At 55.9% G+C, this 15,957-nt stretch overlaps 1 protein-coding gene across 1 annotated transcript in view; it reads left to right on the plus strand.

The window, feature by feature from the left end:
• Positions 1–2,417: 2,417 nt before the first annotated feature.
• The window catches only part of FGD2 (FYVE, RhoGEF and PH domain containing 2), a 27,687-nt gene continuing 14,147 nt past the window's right edge, over positions 2,418–15,957 (plus strand). The window contains exons 1-9 of the mRNA XM_014545714.1: positions 2,418–2,625; positions 5,968–6,178; positions 7,589–7,666; positions 8,325–8,473; positions 9,795–9,951; positions 10,088–10,226; positions 10,919–10,977; positions 11,175–11,321; positions 11,880–11,972. Of these exons, the coding sequence (XP_014401200.1) occupies positions 2,558–2,625; positions 5,968–6,178; positions 7,589–7,666; positions 8,325–8,473; positions 9,795–9,951; positions 10,088–10,226; positions 10,919–10,977; positions 11,175–11,321; positions 11,880–11,972 (1,101 nt within the window). The 5' untranslated portion in view covers positions 2,418–2,557. The remainder of the gene's footprint in view (positions 2,626–5,967; positions 6,179–7,588; positions 7,667–8,324; positions 8,474–9,794; positions 9,952–10,087; positions 10,227–10,918; positions 10,978–11,174; positions 11,322–11,879; positions 11,973–15,957) is intronic.

Consider the following 15,957-nt stretch of genomic DNA (forward strand, 5'->3'; position numbering starts at 1 on the left):
CCATCAGATTTGAGCCCACTCTTTTGACCTCATTTAACCTGAACGAACTCCCAAAGGCCCTATTTCCAAACCCAGCCACATTGGGAGTCAGGACTTAAATACGTGAACTTGGGGGACACATTTCAGGCCACAGCAGGCGATATTGCTGAAGAACTGGTCTGTGAATGCTGGCGAGTATTTGATTACATTGAGGAAGGATTGCTAAACGCCTCCTAGGGGTGATAATGGGGATATTGTCTCCTAGATAGCACACGTGCAGTTGAACTTTAAAGGATGCCAACCTCCCACCGTCAAAAGTGCAAGTGCGATTTAAGCAGCCCTCCGCGTCATGATGCGGGGCCAATTGAAAATGCCATCAAGCCCGCATTGTTCAGGGTGGACTGTATGTAACACGTATAAGACATACGTCTGCGTGCATATATAGAATACATCACCATCCTGTGAGGGTGAGTGTGAGTGTGTATGTACTTTCAGGTGCACAAGAAATGTTTAGGGGTGAAATCATCTGATGTCTGGGATTTGCTTCCAATGGTGGCAGCGGGGAGGGGGGGTGCAATGAATGTGGCTGCACGTGGAGCAGGACTGACCATGAGCCGGTGGCTGCTGGGCCTGGGTTACAGGCTCATGGGGTGCATAAAAAGTGAAAGCAAAAGGGAGGAGGATTAGTAAAGTTTAGGGTTGGGGGAGGAGCCAGGCACCTGCTGGCAGAAATCGCTGAGGCGAAGCTCTGAGAGAGGCTGGGGCGTGTGAGCCCGGTTCACAGGCGCTGGAGCCTGAAGCGCTGCCAGGCACTCGGTGCCAAGTCCCTGCACTGCAGGACAAAGACCAGTCTCAACGGAGGCCTGGCTCAGGCCCAGCGGCCAGAACCCAGGGGGAGGGCCCGGAAGGCCTGTGAGACTAGAACGAGGAGCGGAGGCAGTGCGGCTCTGGAAGGGCTGGGAGCCCAGGCGGCCGAGGAGACTTCGGGCAGGGCCGCCCCGGCACACTGGGAGCTGGGAAGCCCGAGGGTGGGGCAGTCAGAGCTCAGCCAGGCTCCCAACCAGCTCTCCGCCAGAACTGGGGGGCGTTCACCGTGGCTTTGGAAACATGACTTCTTTTGTGTTCTTACTGGGTGACTGGGAGCAAGTTACTTAACCTCTCTGATCCTCATTTTTTTCTTCTGTGTGGCTCAGTGGATAGAGCGTCAGCCCACGGGCTGAAGGGTCCTGGGTTCGATTCTGGTCAAGGGCACGTACTTCAGTTGCAGGCTCGATCCCTGGCCCTAGTTGGGGTACGTGCAGGAAGCATGGTTCTCTCTCGATCTCCCCCTCCCTTCTACTCTCTCCTGGGATAACCATATACAGTGGGGCCTTGACTTACGAGTTTAGAGTTTAATTCGTTCCAAGACCGAGCTAGTTAAGGAGATGTTAAGGAGCTCGTTAAGGAGCTCGTTAACTCAAATTACTCTGTCAACTCAATGCAAAAAATCAGCCGAGAGACAGCTGGTATCTCAAAAAACTGGTTAGTAAGTCAAGGCCCCACTGTAATCTATCACTCAAATCAATGGAAAAATATCCTCAGGTGAGGATTAACAACAACAAAGAAATGGAGTGGTAAAATGAGGGCAGTAATAGGACCCACTTCACAAGCTGTTATGGAATGAAATGAGAAAATACTTGTAACACTATAAAGAGTGTGTTCGCTATTCTTATCATCGGCAGTTTCAGGGAGGAAGGCACCCTCCCCTGGGGCATTAAAATGAGAGCCCCCAGTGGGAGGTGCCCCAGTGGGAGGTGCCCCAGTGGGGAGGGGAGGCCACCACATACTCCTCCTACCGGCCCTTCACAGGCTTGTAACTTATTTTTAATTTTTAATATATTTTTATTGACTTCAGAGAGGAAGGGAGACGGAGAGAGAGAGGGAGATAGAAACATCAATGATGAGAGAGAATCATTGATTGGGCACCTCCTGAACACCCCCTACTGGGGATCAAGCCCGCAACCCCGGGCATGTGGCCTGACTGGGAATTGAACCATGACCTCCTGGTTAATAGGTCGATGCTTAACCACTGAGCCACGCCGGCCGGGCTATTTTTAAATTTTTGTAAGCTGTTTTCACAGCAGTGAACAGGGTCAGATGCAGAGAAGAAGTTGTTGAGGACCAAGTAGAATCCACTGAGCCCTGTAACAGAGAAAGTGTGGTTGACTAGAGATGCTCTGGCCAAGAGTCCACCCAAGGCCATAGCCCCAGAAACTACCCCTGGCCGTTGCCCCCCTATTGTGTGGCTTCTGGAACGGGGGGGGGGGTCCACGGGAGCAAAAGTTCAGCCCCCATGAGGGAGGGGTGGGGCCGAGCAAACTCCTCCCTCTGCGGGGAGCACCGGCCTTTCCCCTTCAGGGCTGTGGCTCTGGGACCACTTCCTCCTTCTTCACTCTGAAGCCGGGAGCAGGCCTGCTGAGCTCTTGGGAAAGACAGGAGCAGATGCCTGATGCCTTAGCCCACCTGTGACCCCAGGTGGGGTGGTGAGGGTGCGGGCTGGAGGCCTCTCTCTGCCTCAGGGGACCCTGGAGCCTGCAGGATGGAGGGGGAGAGTAAGGAGAAGCTGGCATCTGTGTCCGATCTGGTGACTGTATTTGAGAACAGCAGGTATGGGGTGGTGGGGGTGGGAAGGGTCACCATGCCCACCCTGGGCCCCTGGGCAGTACAGGCCCTCCAGGCCCGGGAGCAGGCCCAGGACCCCCTGGGCCCTCAGTGAGCAGCCCTCTCTCTGGGCCTGTCCGGGACACCCCTCTTGACTGGGCTGTGGGCCACTTGGTCATGGGTTCCTCGGGGCCTAGGAGAACGTTGTTGGGGCAGCCAGGAGCTGGGCAGCGGGGAGAGTGTGTCAATGTGTTGGGGAGAGTCCCGATGTGTGTAATTATGAGAGAGATGAACTTCAACCCCACCCACGGCCCCTCCCGCAGAATTAGAGCTAATACTGACCGCGCACTTACTCCTCCTGACTGGGAAAACCATACAATCTGTCACTCAAACCAGGACACATTGACACCGAGGGTGAATGGCACTGACTTGTCCGGGTGGGTTGGGGGCAGTAGGAGAAGCTGGGATTGTGTCACACAACTGGGGTGTAGGGTCGGCTCACCTACAGGGCGCTAAGTGTTTTTGTTACCTCATTGCTCATCTAACAGCCTAACAGGGGAGGTTCTATTTCTATCTACAGATGAGAAAATAAAGGTGCAGAGAGGGGAGGAGGCTTTAAGTTCATGGGCAAAGGGCAGTGCAGGGGCTTCCGTCTGAAGGGGAAAGGCCAAGTCATGTGTGTGGAGGTCATCGGCGGCCCTGGCAGGGGTGGTGCCCGTGTAGGTGCGTGCATGTGTGTGCGTGCCTGTGTGTGTGTGCGTGACATTAATCCACGCTGCAGGCTTGTCAGGGTCTGTGCTAGGGACTGTCATGCTGGGTCCTTGGGAGATAGACTCTGAGGTGGAGGTTTCCTTCAGGGGATCTCTGGGGATGTCCGTGGGGCAGAGGCCCGTCCCGTCCCAGGGAGTGCGGAACTGGGTGGCTCTCAGGCTGTTCCCGCTGAAGCAAGGTGGACTTGACCTTGGGTGAGGCAGCTCTCTTCTGGGGCCGGGGCCATTGCCAGCAGCTGCGGGGACGGTGCCTCTGCCCTGCGGGGCTGTAGGTGGCACAGCCCAGCACCCCCAGGAGCCAGCAGACGTGGGGGTTAAAGAATGACCCCTGCCCAGAGACTTTTGTCTTTGATGCTAGGCTCCTAGACAATAGATATCCCGGGAGGGTGCTGAGCACACAGAGCCTCCTGGCCTGCCTGGCAGAGTGGCAGACGTGGGGGCTAAAGAATGACCCCTGCCCAGAGACTTTTGTCTTGATGCTAGGCTCCTAGACAACAGATATCCCGGGAGGGCGCTGAGCACACAGAGCCTCCTGGCCTGCCTGGCAGAGTGGCCCAGACGGGGACCCAGAGGACAGCTCCACTCCCAGAGCCGGTGACCTGGCCCTGCCTCTGCCAGGGTCCTTTGCCAAGCATTTCAGCACCGAGGACAGCTCTGCAGCCACCTGCTGGGCCCACCACCCCCTTGGGTGTGGGGAGAGGGCATCACTCCACCCAGTGCCCCAGGCACGCCCAGTGGAGACCTTCAGCACGTGTGCTCTGCCGGGCAACACCCCTAGCAGGAGGAGGCAGCCCTCAGACCAGAATTCGGTCAGAGGAGGCCCTGTAGGGGGGTGAACATCACCCTTACTGTGTGAGGCAGGTGCCCCCATGCCCGCCGCCTGGGCCCGCGATTTCTGGTGAGGTCTCCAGCGCATTAGCTGATCTGAAACTGAGGGGTGAAGAGGAAACCAGCTGGCCTGGGGCGCTCGGAGAGAAATGCAGAAGCTGGAACCACATGTAGAACAGAAAGCCGAGGCCCGGCTGCTTTCATGAGCTGCAGCCCCGCGGCCTGGGGAACCGGGCACTGGGCACCGAGCGGTGGAGGAGCCTGTGAGGGGCCGTCGGAGGCCGGTCCCGATCCCCTCTCTGCTACGAACCAGCTGTGTGACTTGGGCCGGTCCTCTCTGGACCTATTTCTCCTCGACTCAGGTGGGGAGGGGCAGTTGGGAGGAAGGCTCAGGAGCCAGCCCGCCTGATCGGAATCCCACCTCTGCCACCCCCTCGCTGAGAGATGATCCCTTCTGCCTCTTAGCTGGAAAGGGGGTAATGGAACACTTTCTCCGAGAATGTTGGAGATTTCGTACCTGGCTGGTGTCCACTTCCCAGCCTGTCTTCCTCCTAAGGATGCCTGTGTGCTGTCATCGCAAGCCTTCCCACAGCAAAGGCAATAGGTCCCGCCCACGTCGTTGGATATACAGGGAGGTGGCCTCTGTTACCTAAAGAGTTTAGTGGCCTGCAGACCCGGTAGGCAGGGTGACCAAGCTGCCCTCCGAACCCAGGGAAGCTGGGAGCCCAGGGAAACTGCTCAGACCGGCCTTCTCCACGTCCCCCGCTGGAGGCACAGGGGAGGTGCACAGGGAGGGTGATTGGCAGCGGAGGGTGCGAGGGTTGGGGCACTCAAACCTCTATGTGCAGGCGGGGTTCCTGGCTGCATTTCTCGGGGCGGGGGCGGGGGGAGCCTGTTCCCAGGTACAGGTCTTAAACGTTGGGAGGGCAGGATGTGGGGTTCAGACCTTCGCCCCTCGGGGAGCAGCTCTGGTTTGACTCCTCCAGACTGTGGGCGGCGCCGGGAGTGGGTTCTGTGGCGAGATCGTGTCCCGTCCCTCCTGCCTGTTAAGTGTGGGCCTTCCCTCGTTCGCCTAATGCAGTGGTCGGCAAACTGCGGCTCGCCAGCCACATGCGGCTCTTTGGCCCCTTGAGTGTGGCTCTTCCTAAGCCTTAGGAGTACCCTAATTAAGTTAATAACAATGTACCTACCTATATAGTTTAAGTTTAAAATATTTGGCTCTCCAAAGAAATTTCAATCGTTATACTGCTGGTATTTGGCTCTGCTGACTAATGAGTTTGCCGACCACTGGCCCTAATGCGAAGGAGTCCAGGTGTCAGCGGCTGATGCTCAGCGTGTTTCGGAGGAAGTTGTTTCATGTGTGGGATTGGTTGTCTAGGTCTGTGTGTAGATTTGGTCTGAAGGGTCCTCTCACATCCCCATCTGGACACCCCCCAGCACACTGACTTCTAACTTAGGTCTGCGCGCGTGGTTGCAGGATCGCTGTGTCAGCTCCTAGCATCTCCCTGCACAGCAGGGAGAGGCCTCCTGGCTGCTTGTTAAACAGGGAAGTACGCAGTTCACGCTGACTCATTCTGAAGACCGGAGTTTCCTCCGAGAGAGTTGGGAGGGAAGTGGATGTTTACTTAGCGACTCCTCCTGAGGGCCACTGCACCCCTGTGATTTGCATCAACCACCCCAACTGCCTACCACGCAGGTGCTGTTCTCTCCACTCTACAGACAGGCACCCTCAGGTGTGCTCTCTCCGCAGGGCGCCAGGAGCAGCGCCCGGGGCCCACCATGCCGGGTGCAGGTCTCCCCCACCCGAGGGCCCGGGGGAGAAGCCCAGCGTCGAGGAGGCCCTGGGGTCCGGGCCCAGGACGGTCAGCAGGAGGTACCTGAGCTCCCTGAAGAACAAGCTGTCCAGTGGGGCCTGGAGGAAATCTTGCCAGCTCAGCAGCTGCCCTGAGCCAGGGACACAGGTGCCTGAGGGCTGGGGTAGAAGTGGGGAGCTGGGGTCCCCTCCACTGACCCCCGCCCCACACGGTCTCTCCCAGCCAGCGCCAGCACTTCCCCAGCTGGAAGGGAACCCCTCCCAGTTAAAGGCTTTTGATTAAGTGTCCAGCGTGTACCCCGCTGCTGGGATTTCACGTACCCCTCTGTGCAGGCATCTGTCAGGCCAGGACAACCACGCTGAGACAGCTTAAGGGAACTGTCCAAGGCCGCACAGCTTGGAACAGTCTCCAACCTGTAAACCAGGTACCCTTCCCAGTGGGGCCTCAGTTTACCCACTGAAGGAGGCAACAATCCCACCTAGAAGCAGAGGTCAGTGCTAATTCCTGTCCTTAGACTGATCCTGGGAAGGTCACCTCCTTTCTCTGGGTTTCAGGGTCCTTGTTTGTGCAGTTCAAAGGCGAGGCTGCAAGTTGGCCCTGGAGCCAGACTGCCCGGGCTCACTCCCCCCTCTTCTGCTTGCTAACTGTGCGACCTGGGGCAAGTCCTCTTAACCTCCCTGCACCTTAGCTTCCTCACTTGCAAATGGAGATGATGATCACAATAGTACGTCTGGTTATTAATCGCCACATAACAAACCACCCAACACGCCGTTGCCGAATGGTTTATTCTTCCTTACAATTCTGTGGGTTGCCTGGAGTACTACTGGGTGGTTCTTCTATTGGTCTCGCTTGGGGTTTGTCCTAGTCACCCCGGGCTGTCATAACACAATACCACAGCCTGGGTGACTGAATGGACAGAAACGTATTTTCCCACAATTCTGGAGCTGGAAGTCCAAGGTCAAGGTGCCGCAGGGCTGGTTTCTGGTGAGGCCTCTCTCCCTGGCTTGCAGGTGGCTGTCTTCTTGCCATGTCCTCGCGTGGCCTCTTCTCTGTGCACTGCTTTCCTGTGTCGCTTCCTCTTCCTATCCAACACCAGTGGATGAGGGCCCTGCCTCAATTCACCTTAACTACCTCCTGAAAGGCTCTAAACAGTCACGTTAGAGGTTAGGGCTTCAACATATAAATTTGAGAGGGACACAACTTCGTCCATGACAGGGTCTGTCATGTGGCTGCAGTCAGATGGTAGCTGGGGCTGGACTGCCCCCAAAGCTCAACCCTCCAGCCTGGTGCCTGGCCAGCGATGGCCAGAGGTTGGGCTCAGCTGGGACATGGCATAGTGGCCCCTGGCTCTGTCCGTAGAATCTCAGGGCTTCTCCTCCCCACGGGGTCTCTCCGCCAGGGCCACCAGACCTCCAGATGCACTGAGGGCATGAGTACTGGGAGGGCATGAATGCCAGGAGGTGTGTTTCACCGGGGCATCTTTAAAGACAATGCCCCAGGTGCCCATCAGAGGAGACCAAAGCTGTCCCTCTCCTTCTCCCTCCACACCCCCTGCAGGAGCCTGAGAAGAGGATCGTCCAGGAGCTGCTGGAGACCGAGCAGGCCTACGTGGCCCGTCTGCACCTGCTGGACCAGGCCAGTGGCTAGGACACCCCCACCTGAGCCCCAGCACCTGGTCTCCTCACCTCACCCCTGCTCTCCCTCCCGACCCACCTCACCAGAGCTGAGAGTTAGGCCCCTCGACCTGATTCTAGGAGGCCCGAGTCCTTTAACCCTGCTGGCTGGAGCGGACAGAAACCAGGACAGCCCATCAGCGCCACTCCCCACTCCCCCCTTGGTGCCTGGCGCCTCACCTGTGCCGAGTACACACCAGCCAGTCCTTCCAGGCCCCCACAGCATCCTCACTCCAAGGCAAACATCCTCACCTATCATCCCTTCACACTTTCTTAAAGAGCCCAAGGCGAGGGGGTCCAATCACTGCACCCCAGCAGAGGCACCTTTAGGCTGGCAAAGTCTAAGACCCCGACAGCCCAGACTGGCCCATTTCTGACATCCATCAGCCGCCTGCCTTTGGCCAAGTCTGCAAGTCCCTAGGCCAGGGTTTGCCCATCTGTAAAGTGGCCAGAATACAGTCTTCCCTGCCTGTGTCGCCTGGGGTTGTTGGGAGGATGCGGGGGATTAGGGAGGCGAGAGCACTCAGTAAGCGGGAGCTTGACCTGGGGCCGGGCGTGTCCCCCCGGGCTGCCGGGGGATCCCTCTCTGCGCGGGCCCCCTGACGCTGTGGTGGCTGCAGGTGTTCTTCCAGGAGCTGCTGGAGGAGGCCCGTAGCAGCAAGGCCTTCCCCGAGGACGTGGTCCGGCTCATCTTCTCCAACATCTCCTCCATCTACCAGTTCCACGCGCAGTTCTTCCTCCCAGAGCTCCAGCGGCGGCTGGATGACTGGTGAGGTCCACCAGGAGCCCCGAGTCCCCCGACCACAGCCCCGGGGCCTGGTCGGGGTGCCGCCCCCAGGGCCCTGGCTGTGTGGCCAGGAGGGTCTCCTGCTCTGCGCTCACTGTCTGCACAGTGAGGGGCTTGGATGAATGAGCCCTGGGTGTGTGTGTCCTGGGAAGGGATGGACCGGGTCCTCATGAGGCTGGGTGACTTAGGAGGCGGGACTAACCTTCCTCCATGCCCGGCCGGGGGCTTTATGTTCACTCATTTAATCTTCAGATCAGCCCCCTGTGTGATGGGGCATCGTAGTTATGCAAGAAACCCTCTTTGTTTTCAGAAGTGACCACTCAAGTATTTGGTGGTAAAATTACTTGCTTTATGTATTTTGCCAAAGAAATGCCACAATGTCTGGGATGTCTTTTAAGATTCTTCAGCAAAGAAGGATGTTAGTAATTGTTCAATCCAGTGATGAGTATGCAGTTCATTGTTATATTCTTTTGACTTTATACGTATTTTTAAAGTCAACCCTCCGAGGTCACCTGCCATCATTTTCACTTTTCCAGATGGGAAAACTGAACGATAGAGAGGCTAGTTGACTTGCCCATGAAACTCAGCTCGAACAAGAGGCAGCTAGACTAAGAGACGCAGCTGGGAATCACACGCAGATGGGCCAGCTCCCGACTGTTCTGCTTTTTTAAAAAATATATATATATGTTTTATTGATTTTTTACAGAGAGGAAGGGAGAGGGATAGAGAGTTAGAAACATCAATGAGAGAGAAGCATCGACCAGCTGCCTCCTGCACACCCCCTCCTGGGGATGTGCCCACAACCAACCAAGGTACATGCCCTTGACCAGAATCAAACCTGGGACCTTTCAGTCTGCAGGCCGACGCTCTATCCAGTGAGCCAAACTAGCTAGGGCTGCTCTGCTCTTAAAGTTCCTGGGTTGCATGGCCTTCGGGCCCTTCCACGGGTGACCCTGGACGAGTTCTTCCCCTGGGTCTCCATGTCCTCCTCCAAGCAGGGCTGCGAGACTGAGAGGAGGCGTGCAGTGCCTGGCACGTGGCCCTCGTTACTGTCACAGGAACAAGTACCCAGTGGGTACTGAACACCTGTCCTGGGCCCGGCCGGTGCTGGCCTTTGGGGGAGCCCAGTCCGTGGGAGAGAACACGCCCCCCCTCACACACGTGTGGGATGACACGCCCCATGACTGCACCCAGAAGTGCAGTGGGAAGGCTGCTTTGGCGGGTCAGGGGCCGGCCTCACCTACCTGCCCGGAGGGAGAGGAGGTCCTCACGCCGAGGGCCATACTGGGCGCCCCTCCCGCAGGTCAGCCACCCCCCGCATCGGGGATGTGATCCAGAAACTGGCCCCCTTCCTGAAGATGTACAGTGAGTATGTCAAGAACTTTGAGCGAGCCGCCGAGCTGCTGGCCATCTGGACTGACAAGTCTCCCCGCTTCCAGGAGGTTCTCACTCGAATTCAGGTGAGCTTGGGTGGGGGCGGGGCAGTGGCTGCGTTTCCCCAGCGATTTGGGGCACCTCCCAGGCTCAGCCTTCCCTCGATTCCCTCGCCCCTCCCGCTCTCACCCCACACTCTTCCTCTCCTTATCCCTCCCCAAGAGCAGCGAGGCCTCGGGCAGCCTGACCCTGCAGCACCACATGCTGGAACCTGTGCAGAGAATCCCACGCTACGAGCTGCTGCTCAAGGAGTACGTCCAGAAGCTGCCAGCCCAGGCCCCGGACCGGGCTGATGCCCAGAGTGAGGACACGCCCGGGGCGCCCAGGGTTGGGGAGGCCGCGCTGCTCCCAATAGTCACTGAGCACCTGCTAAAATGTTATAATAGCATCAGCCATCAGCCATTGGTACTTGGTAGACATTATCTATACCATTAGCTATTTTTTGTTGTTGTTAACACTCACCTGAGGATATTTTTCCATTGATTTTTAGAGAGAGTGGAAGGGAGTTAGGGAGGGGGAGAAAGAGAGAAACATCAATGTGAGAGAGACACATGGATTGGTTGCCTCTCGCACATGCCCCAAGCCGGGGCGGGGGATTGAACCTGCAACCCAGGTACGTGCCCTTGACCGAGAATCAAACCCGGGGCCCTTCTGTGTGAGTGCCGATGCTCTAACCACCTAGCCACACTGGCCAGGACCCACTAGCCATATTTTGCAGGCAAGGACATTGAGGTCCAGAGAGGTTAAGTGACTTGCTCGATGGCACGCAGCCAGAAAGGGGCGGAGCGGGGCTTTGAAGCCAGGCCTTTCCAGTGCCCCCCTGGGTCCGGGGGAGCAGTGGGAGAGACAGACGCCGGCCGCCTGAGCCCCGTCTTGCGGTGGCTCCCAGCTCTCCAGCCTGGAGGGAAGTGGCCCCCATCACCAGCTCAGGGCCCTGCCTCAGCCTCCAGCCGGATTTTCAGGGGATAACTCTGCTTCTGTCCCGCCCCCCAGAAGCCCTCGACTTGATCTTCTCAGCCGCGCAACACTCCAACGCAGCCATCAAGGAGATGGTGAGCAGCCCCGCCCGCAGGGGAGGGGGCAGGGGGGCCCCTGGGGCCCTGCCTCCTCCTTCCTGCCGCTCTCAGCCTCCCCAGCCCAACCAGGTCTCTGCACCCGCCCATCCCTGGTCCCTCACCCCCTCGCCCCCTCGCCCCCTGTCCCAGAAGGAGGTGGGCCCTGCGCGTGACTGAGGGTACACCGTCCCCAGGAGCGGCTGCAGGACCTGTGGGAAGTGTACCAGCGCCTGGGCCTGGAAGACGACATCGTGGACCCGTCCAACGCCCTGCTCCGCGAGGGCCCCGTGCTCAAGATCTCCTTCCGCCGCAGAGACCCCACGGAGCGCTACCTTTTCCTGGTAGGGGAGGCTGGGTGTCACACCGCCGGGTACCTCCCGGAGGAGCAGGGAAGAACCTGCTGACCTGTCCGCTGCTGTGGCACTAGCGGCCTCCGGGCCTGGGGGTTCCCAGCTGCGTGGTGTCCCAGACACGCCCCGGGGAGCCACAGCGTCGGCATCTGAACCCAGACCCTTTGGCTCCGAAGCCCGTGGTGTGATCTGTGCTCTAGGCGGCACAGCAGGGCGTTTAGGTTAGCTACTAGGGGGAACTGCCTGGTTGGCACCGGAGACCGGGAAGCTGGTCCTGCCTGGTGGGCGGGGTGCAGGGAGCTCCTGCCCCCCTAAGCCCTGAAAAAGGCCTCCCAGGTTTCTGAGCTCTGCCGTGGACCCTGGATGCCCACTGGCAGGGCAGCCGTTGGATTCGGGGCCAGACAACCCCTTCCTCCCCACGCGTGACATCCTGGGAGATGGCCCAGAGTGTGGCCAGAGGGGCAGGGACCCTGGCGCTGGGGCCCCTCAGGGAGCCCGCCTGGCCGTCTCCCGCCCCCACTGCACACGCCCGTGCTGTGTCTCCTGCAGTTCAACAACATGCTGCTCTACTGCGTGCCTAGGGTCATCCAGGTGGGCGCCCACTTCCAGGTGCGGACCCGCATCGACGTGGCCGGCATGAAGGTGAGAGGCGCCCCAGCCACTGTCAGGCTGCACCCCGAGGGTGGGCCCAAGTGGAGGGGTGAGCAGGAGGGGCCCACCGGTTCTCAGTCCAGGAACCCAGGCCTGGCAGAGCCCAAGCCAGCGAGGATGTGGGAAATTTGGGGTTAGAGCTGCCCATCGGGGCTCCCAGCCCTCCTGCCAGGGCCTTTCCAGTCCCCACAGGCCTTTGGGGTCCCCCCCCCAGCAGGTGTCACTTGACTTTCCCCACTGTCTACACCGGCACTTCCAGAACTCGCATGTGTGCACTGGGGCCGGGGGGTCTTGTTAAAATGCGGTTCTGACTCAGTGGCGGGGGGTGGGGGGTCGTTTCTAGCCAGCTCCCAGGCAATGCTGACACTGCAGGTCCACAGGCCACACTGAGTAGCAAGGGGCCACACCGTCATGTCCCCATCCAGAGATGGCCTCAGCGTCGGTGACAGTGCCCGCTGACGGCGGTCACCGTGGGCCGGCCCTGCTTCATCCCCCCAGGTCCTCACAACAGCCTGTGAGGTGGGGCTCTTATTGTCCCCGGCCTTTGCGGGTTTAAAAATCTTTTTAAAATAATAATTTTATCACTTTAAGAATATAGATAATACACATGCCAAAATCAAACAATATGAAGAATACATGCAATGCAAAGTCCCCTCCCCAGGCCTCCCCTAAGTCCCTTCCTGGCGGCAGCCTAGGCCTCGTGAGGGGCCTGCCGGTGGTCTTCGCGTACGAACGAGCACTGTAATCACTATCGCTCCCTTTTGTTTCGCATAAACAGCGGAACTGCCTTCCACACACACTGTTCTGCACTTTGCTTGTTGGACTAATCCTGGTTCTGGAGACCGATGTGTGGGGCGCACGTGAGGTGCGAGTCTTGCTTTTCAGCTGCATAGTGTCCCGGGGCGTGGTGAGCCGGGAGTCACTCGGCCAGGCCTCTACTGAGCGGCGTTTAGGTTGTTTGCAGTTGTCAGTCTCTGCAAATGAGTTGAATAACTGTGTGCATTTGGCTGTGTGTGAGTGTATCTGTAGTTAATTCTATTTTTAAGAATAAGGCGATACGCCCTAGCTGGTTTGGCTCAATAGATAGAGAGGCGGCCTGTGGACTGAAGGGTCCCTGGTTTGATTCTGGTCAAGGGCGCATGCCCAGGGTTTCAGGAGTGATCCCCAGTAGGGGGCATGCAGGAGGCAGCCAATCAATGATCCTCTCTTATCATTGGTGTTTCTAGGTCTCTCTCTTTCCCTCTCCCTTCCTCTCTGAAATCAATAAAAGTATATTAAAAAAAAAAGAAAAATAGAATAAGGCAATAGCCCTGGCCTATGTGGCCCAATTGGTTGGAGCATTGTCCCATGCACCAAAGAGTGGTAGGTTCGATTCCCGGTCAGGGCACATACCCACGTTTCAGATTCCATCCCTGGTTGGGGCCTGAATGGGTGGTGGCTGTTAGATGTTTCTCTCCCACATTGATGTCTGTCTGTCTCTCTTCCTCTCCCTCTCCCTTCTTCTCTCTAAAATAATTTCTGAGTCAAAAATAGTTTTAAAAAATAAGGCAGTAAACTCTGATCCATACAGACAATGGAATATTTTTCAGTGATAAGAAGAAGTGAGCTATCAATCCATGAAAAGACATGGGGAAACATGAATGCCTGACTATGTGAAAGCAGCAGCCTGAAAAGGCCAATACTACACGATTCTAACTATATGACACGGAAAGGCAAACAATGGAGACAGTAGAAGGACCAGGAGTTGCCAGGTGGTGGGGCGAGAGAGGGACGAGTAGGCAGAGCACAGAGGATGTTTAGGGCACTGAAAGTATTTTGTATGATATGATAATGGTAGATACATGTCATTACCCATTTTTCCAAACCCATAGAATGTACAACACCAAGCATGAACCCTGACGTAAACTACGAACCTTAGGTGTGCCCATGTAGGTTCATTGAATGCTCCACTCTGGGGTGGGGGTTGGTAACGGGGGAGGCTGTGCATGCGTGGAGGCAGGGCTATATGGGAATTCTCTGTACCTTCCTCTCGATTTTGCTGTGAACTTAAAACTGTTCTAAAAATTGTCTTTTAAAAAAATAAGGAAACCAAGCCCCAGAAAAGTTAAGTGACTTACTTGGGGTCGGACCAGGACTGAAGATTCAGGTATAACAGAGTCCAGAGCCCCTGTACCGAATTGCCTTACTACACTGGTTCCTATTAAGGCTTCAACCCAGAGGGATAAAGCTTACGGCAGAATTGCAGGCACAGTGGCAGAAATGGTGGGGAACCTTCTTGATCACTCCTCTCTGATCCCTCCTGAGTCCAGGTGTGTCCTGAGGGCTGGGGATGGAAGAAGCATGTGCAGGTGTGTTTGTTTTTACAAAAATTTTCAATATATTCAATATTATTTTAGTATTTATATTCATTTCAGGTGTACAGCATAGAATGTGTACACATTATAGTGGTTAGACAATCATATACTCTGCAAAGTGTTCCTTCCAATATTTTCAATATGCACCTGACACTATATATAGTTATTACAATACTAGAGGACCAGTGCACGAATTCATGCACCAATGGGGTCCCTTGGCCTGGCCTGTGGGATCAGGCCAAAACTGGGTCTTTGACATCCCTTGAGGGGTCCTGGATTGCAAGAGGGTGCAGGCCAGGCCGAGGGACCCCACTGGTGCACAATTGAGGCCGGGGAGGAACAGGGGAGGTTGGCCAGCGGGAAGACTCCAGGGTATGTCCAGCCCATCTCGCTCAGTCCCGATCTGCCAGACCCCAGTAGCAAGCTAACTTACTGGTCAGAATGTCTGCCCCCTGGTGGTCAGTGTGCATCATAGCGACTGGTTGACCAGTCGATTGTCTGCCTCCTGGTGGTCAGTGCATGTCACAGCGAGTGGTTGAGTGGCCTTAGCATATTATTAGCATATTATGCTTTGACCAGACAACCAGACACTTAGATATTAAGCTTTTATTATATAGGATTATTATACTTCATATCCCCATGACTATTTTGTAACTATCAATTTGTACTTCTTGCCCTAGCTGGTTTGGCTCAGTGGATAGAGCATCGGCCTGTGGACTGAAGGATCCCGGGTTTGATTCCAGTCAAGGGCACATGCCCAGGTTGCAGGCTCAATCCCCAGTAGGGGGTGTGCAGGAGGCAGCTGATCAATGATTCTCTCTCATCATTGATGTTTTTCTCTCTCTCTCCCTCTCTTTTCCTCTCTGAAATCAATAAAAAATATATATTAAAAAAATTTGTACTTCTTTAAAACAATTTTTTTTTATTAATCCTCACCTGAGGATATTTTTTCCATTGATTTTTGGAGAGAGTGGCAGGGAAGGGGGAAAAGATGGAGAGAAAGAGAGAGAGAATGAGCAAGCGAGAGAGAGAAACATCGATGTGAGAGAGACACATTGACCAGTTGCCTCCTGTATGTGCCCTGACTGGGGGCCTGGGATTGAACCTGCAACCCCGATACATGCCCTTGACCAGGAATCCACCTTGAGATCTTTCGGTGCACAGGCTGATGCTCTAATCACTGAGTCACAATGTCCAGGGACATTTGTACTTTTTTTTAAAAGCAAATTCACTTTTTTAAAAAAAAGATTTTTATTTTTAGAGAGAGAGAAAGGGAGAGGGATAGAGAGGTAGAAACGATGAGAGAGAAACATCGAACAGCTGCCTTCTGCATGCCCCCTACTGGGGATCGAGCCTGCAACCTGGGTATGTGCTCTAACAGGTGATCAGACTGGTGATGTCTTGGTTCATGGGTCGACGCTCAACCACTGAGCCACACCGGCTTGGGCCCATTTGTGCTTCTTAATCCCTTCATCTTTTCACCTAGTCCAGTGATGGCGAGCCTTTTGAGCTCGGCGTGTCAGCATTTTGAAAAATCCTAACTTAACTCTGGTGCCGTGTCAGATATAGAAATTTTTTGATATTTGCAACCATAGTAAAACAAAGACATATATATTTTTTTA

The sequence above is a fragment of the Myotis brandtii genome, unplaced genomic scaffold, assembly GCF_000412655.1.
Source record: "Myotis brandtii unplaced genomic scaffold, ASM41265v1 scaffold420, whole genome shotgun sequence".
NCBI classification, from domain to species: Eukaryota; Metazoa; Chordata; class Mammalia; order Chiroptera; family Vespertilionidae; genus Myotis; species Myotis brandtii.